The 17,103-nt window shown below is 32.4% G+C and overlaps 1 protein-coding gene and 2 long non-coding RNA genes across 8 annotated transcripts; 1 reads left to right on the forward strand and 2 right to left on the reverse strand.

The window, feature by feature from the left end:
- Nucleotides 1-26: 26 nt before the first annotated feature.
- On the reverse strand, nucleotides 27-12,366 carry LOC144007018 (uncharacterized). Of its 2 annotated transcripts, XR_013280013.1 has the most exons (5): nucleotides 11,959-12,366; nucleotides 5,837-5,924; nucleotides 1,796-2,280; nucleotides 1,165-1,262; nucleotides 27-175 (listed from the first exon to the last, which is right to left on the reverse strand). It is a non-coding gene; the product is annotated as an uncharacterized LOC144007018 (long non-coding RNA). The 2 variants fall into 2 exon arrangements; XR_013280014.1 differs by lacking the exon at nucleotides 1,165-1,262.
- LOC144007021 (uncharacterized) lies at nucleotides 2,691-14,479 on the forward strand. 2 transcript variants are annotated; one of them, XR_013280022.1, is made up of 7 exons: nucleotides 2,691-2,882; nucleotides 3,118-3,201; nucleotides 5,868-5,951; nucleotides 13,008-13,129; nucleotides 13,251-13,425; nucleotides 13,505-13,859; nucleotides 14,008-14,479. It is a non-coding gene; the product is annotated as an uncharacterized LOC144007021 (long non-coding RNA). The 2 variants fall into 2 exon arrangements; XR_013280023.1 differs by having other exon boundaries at nucleotides 2,693-2,882; nucleotides 5,868-5,947.
- Nucleotides 12,903-15,566, reverse strand: LOC144007017 (uncharacterized). 4 transcript variants are annotated; one of them, XM_077506261.1, is made up of 12 exons: nucleotides 15,231-15,566; nucleotides 15,015-15,049; nucleotides 14,887-14,926; nucleotides 14,506-14,812; nucleotides 14,350-14,426; nucleotides 14,037-14,081; nucleotides 13,908-13,958; nucleotides 13,774-13,834; nucleotides 13,502-13,565; nucleotides 13,357-13,445; nucleotides 13,204-13,274; nucleotides 12,903-13,104 (listed from the first exon to the last, which is right to left on the reverse strand). In XM_077506261.1, the coding sequence occupies exons 5-12, from the start codon at nucleotides 14,395-14,397 to the stop codon at nucleotides 13,060-13,062; spliced, it is 474 nt and encodes a 157-aa protein (XP_077362387.1). In that variant the 5' UTR covers nucleotides 14,398-14,426; nucleotides 14,506-14,812; nucleotides 14,887-14,926; nucleotides 15,015-15,049; nucleotides 15,231-15,566; the 3' UTR covers nucleotides 12,903-13,059. The 4 variants fall into 4 exon arrangements, with proteins under 4 accessions (XP_077362387.1, XP_077362385.1, XP_077362388.1 ...); XM_077506259.1 differs by having other exon boundaries at nucleotides 14,037-14,426; XM_077506262.1 differs by having other exon boundaries at nucleotides 14,350-14,812.
- Between the last annotated feature and the right edge of the window lie 1,537 nt (nucleotides 15,567-17,103).

Raw genomic sequence — 17,103 nt, forward strand, 5'->3', positions numbered from 1 at the left:
CATGACTGAAGTAAAGAGGCAGTGGAGTTTGTTACTTGTGCTTTATTACGAGAAACAAAGATGAATTCACAATATTACACGGGAACAAATGTGGGGACACTTTTGCCGACTCGTCATCTGGTGGTCTCACAGCGGCCAGGCAGTTTGGAAGAGGACCCAGAGCACCACATGTTCTCTGCAGAGGGGTGACATATGGGGACATTACATTAGGTACAAACGCACAATCAAATACAACATCTCGAGAAAATATGATGCAGTTGTTTTACTTGACCCTTTTGCAGTAGAACTGTGTGATATGGGCATTTTATATACACCAATAATATCACTACCGATATATTTATTAAGGTTTAAAACTGAACGAAGCAACTGTTAAATTTCTGTGATCTTTTATTTGATTTTCCTCACACAAAAGTACAAATTTTATATAGACCACACAATTCAATTCAGTATTCTATAGGCCGCCATATTGCTCCTCCCAATAAATGTTTATCGGCATACGATTCTATATATTTACAGTATCCAAATTGGAGAAAATATTTGAGACAGTAATTAGTAGAAATAGCATGATTTATGATGTTTTTCTTTTTAATTTATTAATAAACAGAACTTAAGGCATTTTACAACTGCCTTTAATATATATAAATTATATGCATCTAATACACTCGTATTAGAAAACTGTGACCAAGAAAATAGGTCAAACCGGCATAAATCGGCGAGCAATGATACATGGTGACCTTGTGCACGCTGTCTGTTATAAGGACTTCCCAAGAATGAAAAAAATAAATGTTTTGACCAAATTTGGCGTCTACAACTGAGCAGGTTATTTCAACAAAGCACATTCGCCATTTTCATTTCCTTACAAAAACTAAATTTACTAATAGTTTTGAAAGATTGTGTTTCCCTAACGCCAACAGATTGCTGGCCAGCAGTAAAAAATAAAGTTTGAAACGGTGGTAAAAGAGCGAGCCGTTCTCAATGAAGCAAAGAAACGCATTGTGACGTAATGTGCTCGAACCTCAAACGCTCTTTTCCCTCAAATGTGCGAATCCTACAAGAAGCAAAACGTCATGTGAGAAAGGGCAACAAACGCCAAAAAGTTGCTCGTGTGCTCACCTACCGAGCTGACAGAAGACCACGCATATGGTCGCAGAAAAATAAACAAACCTGTATCACGCGAGCTGCAGTCGGACGTGACGTCAGTCCACCATTCAAGTTTTTCCGCTTGTTGCACACGAGCGCCGCCCGCTGGCCTGTCATCAGGACTGCAAAAGTGTCGCACCTTTATAACAACATATCTATGTTGTTGGTTTTTCACTTTTGTTTTTGAGATCGCCCAGATGTACATGTCTATGTTTTTGTAAGCCTATAAGCTTCATTTGTTGATAAATAAATGCTTAAACAAACAAACAAACCCACGAGCACGCGGGTCGCCAGAGACCCTTCCAGTGTGACGTCCCGTTAAAGTGCGCCCCCTTGCGGTGAAGGGAGAGCGTCAATGCGAGTGTATGATACATGGTGAACTTGTGCACGCTGTCTGTTGTAAGGAGGACTTACTAAGAATGAAAAAAAAAGATGTTTTGACCAAAACTGAGCAGGTTATTTCAACAAATCACATCCACATTGGTGCAAAATGGCCTTTCCTTACACCCAACCACAACCCCCCCACCACCACAAGTATTAATCGACATAAACCAAGAGCAGCCCGATATATGCCTCGCAGCACATTCAAGTTCAAAGTTACAACAAATATATATTTTCATATTAATTAAATAGCAGAATAGGAAGAGGGACCCACTTTTTTTGACTTTCCATCAGCGTGCAGTGTCCGTCTCTTTCGTCCTTGTTTTGCTCCTGCACGAACATCTTTGTTTTGTATTTTTTTGTTTTTGTTTTTACTTTGCCGTTCCCCCTTTCAGGCACGACTGCAACATCGTGGCTTCACTTGTTGATCTCTTGTTATTTTTCGGCATCTTGCAACTTCTTCAGCTCGTGCTGCCCGTGGTTTGTGCAAAAAACAACACAAAAAAACCCCAAAACAAAACAAAACAAAAAACGTTCAATGTCCACACTTGAGAAATAAATGTTTGTTCACTCCGTCTTTCAATGCAACCGCAAATGCTAAAGGCGTGCAACTGATCTTGCGGCTCTCTCGACTTGCTGAAAGAATGAAAACATTTGACTGAAAGACGAAAGCATGAATGTTTTCTTCTTCTTTGAGCAACCGTGGCGTCTCAGTGCTGACGCCAGCACAGACAGCACCACCTGGTGGATGAAAAGATGCTGTGGAGACAGAGAATGTCTCAGATTTCATGTAAATAAAGTGCTGTACACACGCTTGGAATGGAGATTTTACACTGCTTGTAAACAAACGATACTTAAAATGCTTTATTTGCGTCAAAACAACCAAAACTCAGCCAAGAATATCACGATTATCTTTGTGTTTGTCGTGTACCAACCTTCAGATTCTGTGCTTGGACAATGCTTGACCAAAAAGTACAAACACAAAAATAAAAAACTCGATAAAAAATAAAAATAAATGTGTAAATAAATACAAAAATAAATAATCAAATTCATTTATTCATTTACTTCACGCAGGTTATTTCACCAAAGCACATTCGCCACTTTCATTTTCGTTACAAAAATGTATTTTTACGATATGTTTTGAAAGATATTTTGAAGTGTTTCTCTAACTCAATCGGATTACCCGAAGATGTACAAACAAACAAATATGTACACATTATGAACCTCAACGTAATTTTTATTTTTTGTTCAGACAACCTGACAACCACGCACTTTGCCTTCATGTGAATTGAACGTTCTCGCTTACCGTACGTATAGGAAGCATTAGCAAGCCTTCACTCAATCGCAGTCCTGTCGTTCGAGTGACTATTTTAAACTGCCCTTTATATGTGTATGACTAATACACGACCTAGAAGGCTCTTGATAACATTTGAGCTTGTTTATTGTTACTCGCAAGGTCATTGGAAGCTCGTTTGCTAATATGTCAACAAAGCCGGGTGGCTAGGCAGCTAGCACGCCTACAAGTAGCACTCAGCTGTCAATCAAAAGTCAATCAAGAAAACGCTTGACTTGAATCTTGTTTTCTTCTCCAAACAGAAGCTGACGGCCACAATGAAAATAGAGTAATGGCTTCACATGCTACAAATTGCTACATCTCGTCTCCAACATCTTCTACAAAAGGTAACACATGCCTATTTTGCTCCTGTTTTGTTCTTGTGCCGCTGGTGGAGAGTCAATCAAAATATTCTCACTCTTTGGGTCATTTGATATTCGTTTGAAAACAGATAATAGAAATAGAAAAACGAGTCATATTATTAAATTTTCGTTTTAAAATAGAAACACCAAATTTGAAATACAGCTCGTTATTCTCGTTTGGTTGTCTGGAACGAGAAAGGAAAGCCTAGTAACAGTTTAATTATCAATTTTTATTTCAACAACGTAAAAAGGAGACAGCACGAGGCACAAATCGAAAAAAAAACGACTTGTATTTTTGTTTATGGATCGAGAAGTTGTCACCCCGAGCATTTCTCATACTGGCCAGGAGATGGCGACATTGACATTTAAAAAACAACAACAACCCCAATATCGATTCTATGTGACCATCTCCAGACAAAATTAGACAAACTACACATGTAGACAATTACCGGTACCCGTCTTTTAATGCAATAATAATAATAATAATAATATTATTATTATTATTATTATTATTATTATTATTATTATTATTATTATTATTATTATTATTAATAATAATAATAACGACAGACATACATCAGACATCTCATATTTTTAAATGTCATTTTATTCCAAATATTTTTAAATGTCTATTTTTTAAAAATATTTTTAAATGTCTTTTTTAAAATATTTTTAAATGTGTATTTTTAAAAATGTTTAAATGTCTCATATTTTATGAAATTATTTTTACATGTCTCATTTTATAAACATACTTTTAAATGTCTTGTATTTTTTTAATATTTTTAAATATCTTGTATTTTTTTATATATTTTTAAATGTCTTGTATTTTTTTTATATTTTTAAATGTCATATTTTTTTAAAATATTTTAAATGTCTCTTGTCATTATTTTTTTTTAAATGTATCTCTTATATTTTTACAAATATTTTTAAATGTCTTATATATTTTTAAAGTATTTTTAAATCTCTCTCACTCACTCACTAAAACAGTAATGAGACTTCTCCTGACCTGTTCCAGACAGCCAAACGAGAAAATCAAGTTGTATTTCAATCTATTTTAAAATGAAAATCAAATCACGACTCACTCTTATTTTTAATATTCGTTTTTAAAGAAATATCCACAGACCAAAACACACTAACTTTACACTTGCACAAGCTCCTCATAATATGAATACTGCTAATAATTTCTGAACATTTGTTTAAAAAAAATGTTTTTTTTTTTTGTTTGTTTGTTTTTTAAAGACGACCTGTCAAAGAATGAGAAAAACTGTTTAAAGATTGAAAAAATATATATATTCATTGAAATAGTTCGACTAAGCCCAACATTGGAGTATGGCGTGTCGCCATATGAAAGGTGTCTCTCATTTTGGGTTATCAATTTGGATGTAGCTTTTATTTTGCTGCTGTATGGAGACTCATACTTTGGAATTTTCAAAGGCCATTCCGAGCACAATTTCAAACCATCGTCGTCAATGATGAATTGTTTGTCTTTTTTTTTTTTTTTTTTTTTCTTAAAGTCCACTGACTGTTTAAATATTGATACGGCTTTAATATCAAGTATTGTCAAATTTATAGTGCAACCTCTCAAAACGAAAACAGCAAAAGTTATTCTGATTTATAAGAGTGGAGATCAACATTGATTTACTCATTACAAACCTATATATTGTTACTGTCACAGTTCTTAAAAAAAAAAAAAAAAAAAAAAAAATCCATGAAACTATTTTCACATAAACCTTATTGAGAAAGGCAGTAATGGGACTTGTGGAACAAATTTCTAACAGTGTAGATTGAGAAAAAAAAAATACTGTTGTGATTTTCATAGACTTAATGAAGGTTTTTGAAAGGTTTTTAAAAATCTTGTTTTTGCACTTTATGCTTATTAAAATAAGTTTCAATTGAAATGTGCTAAAAAGCAGTTGTTTTTTTGTTGTTGTTTTGTTTTTGTTTTTTTTTCTTCAACCCGTAGGTACTGCCTAAACAATGTTACTTTCTTTTGGGGATATTATTATATTATATATATATATATTTTTTTTTCAAAAAATAGTTTTACAGTAATCATAATCCGTTTATTGTGCATGGTAAACTTTCAACTAATATTGAAATAATGAAATGTAAAGTTTTTTTTTCCCCTATCCAATTAATTGCCCTGCAGAATAATCGACAGATTAATCAATTATTGCAGTTAGTTGCAGCCATAATTAAGCTTTTTATATTTAGCATGTATTTTTTTCTCTATTGCAATATAAAATCTGAATATGTAAAGTTCACATTTTCTGAGCTTGAAATTTTGTTGAAGCGATTACTTGTGTTATTATGTGATATTCAAGTTGGTATATATATTTTTAAATACTCTTAAGACGCAAACTGTATTGTCAAGGTAAAACTGTTTTTAAAAACAGTTTCATATTTTTGAGATGGAAAATATCTTTTCAAGATCATTTTCCATTTTTGAGAGTCCTATTGCCCGAATCAAGCCATCTTTTTCCACGGGAAGGTGAAGGACTGATGGAGGATCCGTTTGTTGCCTGTTTGACTTCTAATTTGAACTCATTTTGGCATATTGACGACATCTGATTCTGATCATTATGTGGCCATTGTGAAAAGTGTTGACAATGTGACTCACTGCTTTGTTTTTTTGTCTGGATGATTGACAGCCTCGGGGGACCTTTCAGCAGCCGACAGACTGGACGGACAGACGGACGGACGGCAACCTGCATTTGGACACATGATGATTGTGAGTAAGTACGCAGTGTTGTGATTTTGTAATGGACAAAGGACACAAAAAAAAAAAAAAAAAAAAAAAACACTTAACAAAGGAGCAACTTTATCAATCTTTTAAAAATTTTTGTAATGGACAAAAAAAAAAAAAAGAAAAAAAAAAAGGATAGACTTAACAAAGAAGCACCTTTATCAATCTTTTCAAATTTTTGTAATGGACAAAAAAAATAAATAAATTAAAAAAAAAAAAAAGGACAGACTTAAAGGAGCACCTTTATCAATCTTTTCTAATTTTTGTAATGGACAAAGGACAAAAAATAAAAATAAATAAAGGATAGACTTAACAAAGGAGCACCTTTATCAATCTTCTAATGTTTGTAATGAAAAAAAAAAGAAAAAAGGATAGACTTCACAAAGGAGCACCTTTATCAATCTTTTCTAATTTTTGTAATGGATAAAAAAAAGAAAAAAAAAAGGATAGACTTATCAAAGGAGCACCTTTATCAATCTTCTAATTTTTGTAATGAGAAAAAAAGAAAATAAAAAAAAAGGATAGACTTAACAAAGGAGCACCTTTATCAATCTTTTCTAATTTTTGTAATGGACAAAAGACGGGAAAAAAAAACAAAAAAACACTTAAAGGAGCACCTTTATCAATCTTTTCTAATTTTTGCAATGGACAAAAAAAAAAAAAAAAAAAGGATAGACTTAAAGGAGCACCTTTCTCAATCTTTTCTAATTTTTGTAATAGACAAAGGACAAAAAAAAAAAAAAAAGCACTTTAAGGGGCACCTTTATCAATCTTTTCTAATTTTTGTAATGGACAAAAAAAAAAAATAAAATAAAAAAAAAAAAGGATAGACTTAAAGGAGCACCTTTCTCAATCTTTTCTAATTTTTGTATTGGACAAAAAAAAAAAGAAAAAAAAAAAGGATAACTTAACAAAGGAGCACCTTTATCAATCTTCTAATTTTTGTAATGAAAAAAAAAAAGAAAAAAGGATAGACTTCACAAAGGAGCACCTTTATCAATCTTCTAATTTTTGTAATGAGAAGAAAAAGAAAAAGAAAAAAAAAGGATAGACTTAACAAAGGAGCACCTTTATCAATCTTTTCTAATTTTTGTAATGGACAAAAAAAAAAAAAAAAAATTAAAAAAAAAAGGATAGACTTAAAGGAGCACCTTTCTCAATCTTTTCTAATTTTTGTAATGGACAAAAAAAAAAAAAAAAATTAAAAAAAAAAGGATAGACTTAAAGGAGCACCTTTCTCAATCTTTTCTAATTTTTGTAATGGATAAAAAAAAAAAAAAAAAAATGATAGACTTAACAAAGGAGCACCTTTATCAATCTTTTCTAATTTTTGTATTGGACAAAAAAAAAAAAAAAAGGATAGACTTAAAGGAGCACCTTTATCAATCTTCTAATTTTTGTAATGAGAAGAAAAAGAAAAAGAAAAAAAAAAGGATAGACTTAACAAAGGAGCACCTTTATCAATCTTTTCTAATTTTTGTAATGGACAAAAAAAAAAAAAAAATTTAAAAAAAAATGGATAGACTTAAAGGAGCACCTTTATCAATCTTCTAATTTTTGTAATGAGAAGAAAAAGAAAAAGAAAAAAAAAAGGATAGACTTAACAAAGGAGCACCTTTCTCAATCTTTTCTAATTTTTGTAATGGATAAAAAAAAAAAAAAAAAAAATGATAGACTTAACAAAGGAGCACCTTTATCAATCTTTTCTAATTTTTGTAATGGACAAAAAAAAAAAAAAAATTAAAAAAAAAAAGGATAGACTTAAAGGAGCACCTTTCTCAATCTTTTCTAATTTTTGTAATGGACAAAGGACAAAAAAAAAAAAAAAAAAAGCACTTTAAGGAGCACCTTTATCAATCTTTTCTAATTTTTGTAATGGATAAAAAAAAAAAAAAAAAAATGATAGACTTAACAAAGGAGCACCTTTATCAATCTTTTCTAATTTTTGTATTGGACAAAAAAAAAAAAAAAAAAAAAAAAGGATAACTTAACAAAGGAACACCTTTATCAATCTTTTCTAATTTTTGTAATGGACAAAAAAAAAAAAAAAAAAAAAAAAAAAAGGATAGACTTCACAAAGGAGCACCTTTATCAATCTTCTAATTTTTGTAATGAGAAGAAAAAGAAAAAGAAAAAAAAAAGGATAGACTTAACAAAGGAGCACCTTTCTCAATCTTTTCTAATTTTTGTAATGGACAAAGGACAAAAAAAAAAAAAAAAAAAAAAAGCACTTTAAGGAGCACCTTTATCAATCTTTTCTAATTTTTGTAATGGATAAAAAAAAAATAAAAAAAAATGAGAGACTTAACAAAGGAGCACCTTTATCAATCTTTTCTAATTTTTGTAATGGACAAAAAAAATAAATACATAAAAAAAAAAAAAAAAGGATAGACTTAACAAAGGAGCACCTTTATCAATCTTTTCTAATTTTTGTAATGGACAAAAAAAAAAAAAAAAAAAAAAAAAAAAGGATAGACTTAAAGGAGCACCTTTATCAATCTTCTAATTTTTGTAATGAGAAGAAAAAGAAAAAGAAAAAAAAAAGGATAGACTTAACAAAGGAGCACCTTTCTCAATCTTTTCTAATTTTTGTAATGGACAAAGGACAAAAAAAAAAAAAAAAAAAAAAAAGCACTTTAAGGAGCACCTTTATCAATCTTTTCTAATTTTTGTAATGGATAAAAAAAAAATAAAAAAAAATGAGAGACTTAACAAAGGAGCACCTTTATCAATCTTTTCTAATTTTTGTAATGGACAAAAAAAATAAATACATAAAAAAAAAAAAAAAAGGATAGACTTAACAAAGGAGCACCTTTATCAATCTTTTAAATTGTTTGTAATGGACAAAAATAAAATAAATAAATAAAAAAGGATAGATTTAACAAAGGAGCACCTTTCTCAATCTTTTTAATTTTTGTAATGGACAAAAATAAAATAAATAAATAAATAAATAAATAAATAAAGGATAGACTGAACAAAGGAGCACCTTTATCAATCTTTTCTAATTTTTGTAATGGACAAAAATAAAATAAATAAGTAAAAAAGGATAGATTTAACAAAGGAGCACCTTTATCAATCTTTTCTAATTTTTGTAATGGACAAAAAAAAAAAAAAAAAAAAAAAAAAGGATAGACTTAACAAAGGAGCACCTTTATCAATCGTTTTAATTTTTGTAATGGACAAAAATAAAATAAATAAATAAATAAATAAAGGATAGACTGAACAAAGGAGCACCTTTATCAATCTTTTCTAATTTTTGTAATGGACAAAAATAAAATAAATAAGTAAAAAAGGATAGATTTAACAAAGGAGCACCTTTATCAATCTTCTAATTTTTGTAATGAGAAGAAAAAGAAAAAGAAAAAAAAATGATAGACTTAACAAAGGAGCACCTTTATCAATCTTTTCTAATTTTTGTAATGGACAAAAAAAAAAAAAAAATTTAAAAAAAAAAGGATAGACTTAAAGGAGCACCTTTCTCAATCTTTTCTAATTTTTGTAATGGATAAAAAAAAAAAAAAAAAAAAATGATAGACTTAACAAAGGAGCACCTTTATCAATCTTTTCTAATTTTTGTATTGGACAAAAAAAAAAAAAAAAAGGATAGACTTAAAGGAGCACCTTTATCAATCTTCTAATTTTTGTAATGAGAAGAAAAAGAAAAAGAAAAAAAAATGATAGACTTAACAAAGGAGCACCTTTATCAATCTTTTCTAATTTTTGTAATGGACAAAAAAAAAAAAAAAATTTAAAAAAAAAAGGATAGACTTAAAGGAGCACCTTTCTCAATCTTTTCTAATTTTTGTAATGGACAAAGGACAAAAAAAAAAAAAAAAAAGCACTTTAAGGAGCACCTTTATCAATCTTTTCTAATTTTTGTAATGGATAAAAAAAAATAAAAAAAAAATGATAGACTTAACAAAGGAGCACCTTTATCAATCTTTTCTAATTTTTGTATTGGACAAAAAAAAAAAAAAAAAAAAAAAGGATAACTTAACAAAGGAACACCTTTATCAATCTTTTCTAATTTTTGTAATGGACAAAAAAAAAAAAAAAAAAAAAAAAAAAAAGGATAGACTTCACAAAGGAGCACCTTTATCAATCTTCTAATTTTTGTAATGAGAAGAAAAAGAAAAAAAAAAAAAAAAGGATAGACTTAACAAAGGAGCACCTTTCTCAATCTTTTCTAATTTTTGTAATGGACAAAGGACAAAAAAAAAAAAAAAAAAAAAAAAGCACTTTAAGGAGCACCTTTATCAATCTTTTCTAATTTTTGTAATGGATAAAAAAAAAATAAAAAAAAATGAGAGACTTAACAAAGGAGCACCTTTATCAATCTTTTCTAATTTTTGTAATGGATAAAAAAAAAAATAAAAAAAAATGAGAGACTTAACAAAGGAGCACCTTTATCAATCTTTTCTAATTTTTGTAATGGACAAAAAAAATAAATACATAAAAAAAAAAAAAAGGATAGACTTAACAAAGGAGCACCTTTATCAATCTTTTAAATTGTTTGTAATGGACAAAAATAAAATAAATAAATAAAAAAGGATAGATTTAACAAAGGAGCACCTTTCTCAATCTTTTTAATTTTTGTAATGGACAAAAATAAAATAAATAAATAAATAAATAAAGGATAGACTGAACAAAGGAGCACCTTTATCAATCTTTTCTAATTTTTGTAATGGACAAAAATAAAATAAATAAGTAAAAAAGGATAGATTTAACAAAGGAGCACCTTTATCAATCTTTTCTAATTTTTGTAATGGACAAAAAAAATAAATACATAAAAAAGGATAGATTTAACAAAGGAGCACCTTTCTCAATCTTTTTAATTTTTGTAATGGACAAAAATAAAATAAATAAATAAATAAATAAATAAATAAAGGATAGACTGAACAAAGGAGCACCTTTATCAATCTTTTCTAATTTTTGTAATGGACAAAAATAAAATAAATAAGTAAAAAAGGATAGATTTAACAAAGGAGCACCTTTATCAATCTTTTTAATTTTTGTAATGGACAAAAATAAAATAAATAAATAAATAAATAAAGGATAGACTGAACAAAGGAGCACCTTTATCAATCTTTTCTAATTTTTGTAATGGACAAAAATAAAATAAATAAGTAAAAAAGGATAGATTTAACAAAGGAGCACCTTTATCAATCTTTTCTAATTTTTGTAATGGACAAAAAAAATAAATACATAAAAAAGGATAGATTTAACAAAGGAGCACCTTTCTCAATCTTTTTAATTTTTGTAATGGACAAAAATAAAATAAATAAATAAATAAATAAATAAATAAAGGATAGACTGAACAAAGGAGCACCTTTATCAATCTTTTCTAATTTTTGTAATGGACAAAAATAAAATAAATAAGTAAAAAAGGATAGATTTAACAAAGGAGCACCTTTATCAATCTTTTCTAATTTTTGTAATGGACAAAAAAAATAAATAATAAAAAAAAGTATAACTTAACAAAGGAGCACCTTTATCAATCTTTTCAAATTTTTGTAATGGGGAAAAAAAAAAAAAAAAAAAAAAAAGTTTAGACTTAACAAAGAGCACCTTTATAAATCTTTTAAAATGTTTGTAATGGACAAAAATAAAATAAATAAGTAAAAAAGGATAGATTTAACAAAGGAGCACCTTTCTCTATCTTTTCTAAGTTTTGTAATGGACAAAAAAAAAAAAAAAAAAAAAGGATATACTTAAAGGAGCACCTTTATCAATCTTTTCTATTTTTTGTCATGGATAAAAAAAAAAAAAAAAAAAAAAAACATGTTGACACACCTGCGATGCCTCGTTAGCCCCTACGAAGAGTTTTTGCTTTGACAACAAACTCTTCTGTCAGTCTGCCAAAGGCTTCTCCATGACTTTTTGAGCACCTGTTAGCTCCGCCATTTTCTACCTTGTTTTTTTTGTTTTAAATGAACTTGTGATTTGAAAACCTGTCCAGAGGTATGTGAGGATGTTGCAAAGTACACGGCACTTACGTTTGATTGCCAGTGCGAGATGTCGGTTGGTGTGCTCACGTGGTGTCCGTGTGGCATTGGAAGGAAGTGACGTCACATGTGAGCTCCTTCAGCTGAGTCGGTCCCACACAAAAGCGCCTCAAAGGCTTTCAAATTGTCATGTCAAGCTTTTGTGTTCAATAAATGCTTCAACTTGAACGGGCGTCTTTGTGTTTTATCAGTCAAATGTGCCCTCGGCGCATTGGAAGCCTTTGCTGTGTAGTGGCAGACAAACGATTCTGAGTCTGACAGCAGTTTACCACTCTGTCATCTCATCTTACTCCTCCTGTTGCTCTCCAAATTGTCAAATTTGAGCCGCTTTGGCTGACGTGAACACAAAAAGTCTCGTGTTCATTGGAGTAACTGATGTGAAACTCTTACCTCAACACTTCAAAATGGCTTCCAGAAGCTCTCTGCTGCTTTGACTGCCTCTAACTCCGCCCAGTTTTGGCTCCACCAATCACGAAGCAGCTCAAATTTGCATAACCACGCCCACCCCAAACCGACCAATCACAGTGTTCGATTTTGCAAAAACGGGCTTACTTTTGCAATTCTGACCAATCACGTCGCTTCAAAATTTTATAACCACGCCCACTTACACCAACCAATCACAGTGCTTCGAGTTTGCAGAGCCACGCCCACTTTTCAACCAATCATAGCCTTTTTTCCTCATTACTCCACCCACTTCCAGAACTATTAGCCAATCACAAAGCAGTATTCCGGCCTCATCCTGCCCAATTTGAGAAAAATAAAAAAAAAAAATAAAATAAAAATTAAAAAAAAAAAAACCCTAAAAAAAAAAATCCCTAAAAAGAATTTAAAAGTTTTTTTTTTAAGTTTATATTTTTTTTATGTTGTGTTTTTTTAAGTTGATTTTTTTATGTTATGTTTTTGTGATGTTTTGAGAAACAAATCAAGAATTAAAGTGTTCTTTTGTAATCAAGCTTTATTTTTTCTTTTGCAGAGTCGACATTAAATCACAAAGCAAACAAAAGTTACAAGTTGGATGACATTCTTCTTGTGGTCAACAGGTCAGCCAGGAAGAAGCGCATGGACCTAAAAAAAAAAAAAATAGTCTGCTGTTCACTGCATGTGGTCAAGTGGCTGGCCAGGAAGAAGAACGTGGACCTAAGACAACAAAAAAAAAAAAAAAGTGAGTCACAAAGTTAAGTCAACTTCCAGTGCAGGGAAAAAATAAATAAAAATTCTTTAGCATGAAAAACCTACCAAGATGAGTTTTCTGTAACTTTGTTTCCACACCACTGCATTTTCAGGAAGCTCATCACCTTCCTTGCGGCCTAAAGAGGGAAAAAAAAAAAAGGCAAGTTGATCAAGGTTGGCCTGATTGTGCAATCAAGAGTGTCAACATCTGCCATGTACCTTGTGGATGCAAAATCAGCAAGAAAAGTGAAAGTTGTTGGCTCGTCGTTGAACTTTGGCTGTCAGAAGGTACCCCGTCGTCCTCCACACTGGACACAAACTCAAATGAGACAATTGAAAGCTGAAATCAAACTTTCTCTCTTACCAGCTGAGGACAACGACACCAATCAGTCTGATTTCTTTCACCTTGGAGCATCCAGCAACTTCACCTGCAACACAAGGAACATTCAAGATGGACACCATGGCAAGAAATTACTCATTTTTAGCACTTTTATAATTAACCTTCTGTTGAAGCAGCACACCTGTGAAGAGGACAGACAAACCTGCACAACACAAGCGTGGGACCAGTCAACATGCTCATTTATTTTCTTTATTTTAAACTAAAACGTCGAAAATGGAGGCAGCTTGGAGCACCACCTGCAAGGAGTCGTCTTGATTGCAGAAACTCCGACTGGCCCCACTTGGACTGGAAGGTGCACTGCATGCAGTCAAAGAGAACGCAGGTGAGTGCCCTTTGAAATGTTTAATTGGCTAATTTGTTTGGAGCTTACGGTGGCACTCATGTTGGACACAAGTTGATCATGTCTGATGGACTGCACCATCTAGAATTTTAAGAAAAAAAAAAAGTTAAAAGTTAAATGTTTGCAACAGGTCCAAACCTTGATGAAGATGATTTTGACCTGCACAGGAGGAGCCATGTTGTCAATCAGGCTCTTCACCACCACCTGGTGGACAACAGCAAGAAGAACATGTGAGGGTAAAGTACCTTGTTGAGCAGGCTTCCCCAATCCTGGTCCTTGAGGGCCCAAATCCTGCAGGTTTTGCATTTTTCTGTACATCACACCTGACTCTTAAAGATCAGAATCAGCTGTTGTGCAGAAAAAAAGTAAAACCTGCACGACTCAGGCCCTGAAGGACCAGAATTGGACGAGAGTCCTGACTGCAGTTTCTCATTGCTGCTTTGGTGAAACATTAAAAAGAAAATATGTTCACTTGTTGCCAGTCTTGTTCCACAGCTCTTTGAAGCGCCGTCCATCTCATCCAGATCTCCTGTGCCGAGCTCGTTATGCCTGAAGTGATACAAGAGGTTCAATCACATGCTGAAATAAACGTGTCAAACATTTGGGCTCTTGTGAACGTGTGTTTCACCAGTGAAGGGCAGCACTGGACGCCTCTTCCACGACGACGTGCAGCTGCTGGCCTGAAAGATACGACAACGTTTGTGTAAGCATTTTAACTTTTACAACAGTCGGCCTTACAAGCTAGTTTAGCTTAGTTGAAAGTCTCATGAAGCCACGCCTCAAACGACAGCAAGTCGGCCATTTTAGAGCCTGTGGACAGAAATAAGAATCAACAACCTGAAACTTTATTTTGTCTGTTTAATAGATATATTTAATACAAAATTGCATTCTGCCATTTTTGCAGTCAATCTGGCCGTTGTGTTGAAGTTGCAAGCCTGTGGACAGATAGGAGACATTTAGAAACACTTGATACAAACTGGTTTGTTTGTGAGTCCACGTTGAAACGCACAGCAAGTCGGCCATTTTAGGCTCAATTTGAAGATTTCCACCTGTAGACAAACAATTGGACAATTAACACGCATGTATTTAAATCTGCTTGATTCAGTCCGTGTAATTGTTAAATTTTGGTCTACTTACCTTCCGGAGAACGTCGCTTGGTTTTCGTCGCAATTCTGGAAAAAAAAAAGTGACAATAAAGGCGTTTTGGTGCAGTTTAACCTCGTGGAACCATTTTTGTAGTTGCAACGCTGGCACAAACGTGTTTGCAAGATGCAAGCACGCCAAAAGTGCTACATTGCGTTAAAAGTGAACAAAAGTAGCGAATTTAAAGTTATTAAAAGCGCAAACACTCACCTGGTCAAAGTGTTGTAAGATCTTGTGGAAATTCGTGCGGGGCAGCAGTTGGACGAGGACGACGCGATGCTGTCTGAGGTGAGAAAGAATGAACGTCGCGTTTCTTCCGGCTTAAATAGGTTTCCGGTGATGACGTCACTATTAAAAAAAAGCCAAAAAATAAAAAAGTTCGCTATTTAACATAGAAACAAACACAAATCGAACTTTACTGCATTGAATAAGCAAGAGAGAAACATTGAAAGTGCTTCATAGTAAGACTCGTCAACCGCGTCGGGGGTTTGAACCCGGTTCGTCTGCTCCGGAGACATGATCCTTAACCACTCGGCCAGTGGTTCTCATGCCCGTTTCGTTTTTTAGAACGTATTCATCAAGTGTTATATGACGCAACAAACCGCAAATGCGTCAAACAACATTTAAATACGACCAAACGACTGAAGTTTTTCACTTGGAGATAGTCGAGTGGGAAATGACTTTGACTGTGCATCAGCACGCTCGGGTTCGATCCTTACTCTTTCTTGCTTTTGAATTGTAAATTGGGGTCACCGGGGATCGAACCGTAGTCGTCTGCACACCAGGCAAAGTTTTTACCGCTCGGCCACTTTGTCCGAGTCGCGGCGATTTATGTTTTAGTATTCCAAGTGCCAAATGCACATTGATCCTTACCGTAATATGGACGTTGGCTTTGGCAGGACTGCTTGTGTTTCATTTCGCCATCAAAGTGAACGTTTACCAAAGTCAAAATGTCAAGTTCTCCTCCATCACTAAACCTGTCCTGCCCGATATCCACTTGAAACATTTGACTGACCATTCACTTTTTAAATATCAGCTTGCACGTTAGCATTGCTCAGTCTTTCATACAAATAGCAGTATAGAGTATTTCAATTGTAAACTTTGTCATGACTTGATTTAAGCATATTTGTCATGGTGTGGTCTGCTTTCATTGTCAAGCCGCAGGGGGCTCGTCTTGGAATTGCTAAGTCACTTTATGACTGAATTAAAGAGGCAGTGGAGTTTGTTACTTGTGCTTTATTACGAGAAACAAAGATGAATTCACAATATTACACGGGAACAAATGTGGGGACACTTTTGCCGACTCGTCATCTGGTGGTCTCACAGCGGCCAGGCAGTTTGGAAGAGGACCCAGAGCACCACATGTTCTCTGCAGGGGGGTGACATATGGGGACATTACATTAGGTACAAACGCACAATCAAATACAACATCTCGAGAAAATATGATGCAGTTGTTTTACTTGACCCTTTTGCAGTAGAACTGTGTGATATGGGCATTTTATATACACCAATAATATCACTCCCGATATATTTATTTTGGTTTAAAACTGAATGAAGCAACTGGTAAATTTCTGTGATCTTTTATTTGATTTTCCTCACACAAAAGTACTAATTTTATATAGACCACACAATTCAATTCAATATTCTAATAAGTAGCATGTAACGTGCGATGGACACGCTCTCAATAACCAAATGCGAGGCCGCCATATTGCTCCTCCCAATAAATGTTTATCGGCATACGATTCTATATATTTACAGTATCCAAATTGGAGAAAATATTTGAGACAGTAATTAGTAGAACTAGCATGATTTATGGTGTTTTTTGTTTTTGTTTTAATTTATTAAACAGAACTTCGGACATTTTACAACTTTCCTTCAATATGTGTATAAAATTATATGCTTCATGATGTTTAGTAGCTACAGGAGGAAACTTGTAAATTTTTATTTTATTAAAGAATTATAACTAATTCAACAAAAGATGTCTCTGCCAAACCCAATATTGGGGTCTCAGGAACTGAGCGATAAAAGGATAAAAGGGGGTCTTCCAGGCTATGGAGCACATACCATCTACTTATTTATTTTT

This window comes from Festucalex cinctus, chromosome 19 (genome assembly GCF_051991245.1).
Source record: "Festucalex cinctus isolate MCC-2025b chromosome 19, RoL_Fcin_1.0, whole genome shotgun sequence".
NCBI lineage: Eukaryota > Metazoa > Chordata > Actinopteri > Syngnathiformes > Syngnathidae > Festucalex > Festucalex cinctus.

Excerpts from the sequence above, each read along its gene's own strand:
- LOC144007017 (XM_077506259.1), bottom strand. The coding sequence starts at position 14,195 with ATGTACAGAAAAATGCAAAACCTGCAGGATTTGGGCCCTCAAGGACCA. Across the intron at positions 13,959-14,036 it reads ACATGGCTCCTCCTGTGCAG|ATGGTGCAGTCCATCAGACA; the intron begins GTCAAAATCATC and ends TTAAAATTCTAG. Across the intron at positions 13,105-13,203 it reads GTTACAGAAAACTCATCTTG|GTCCACGTTCTTCTTCCTGG; the intron begins GTAGGTTTTTCA and ends TTGTTGTCTTAG.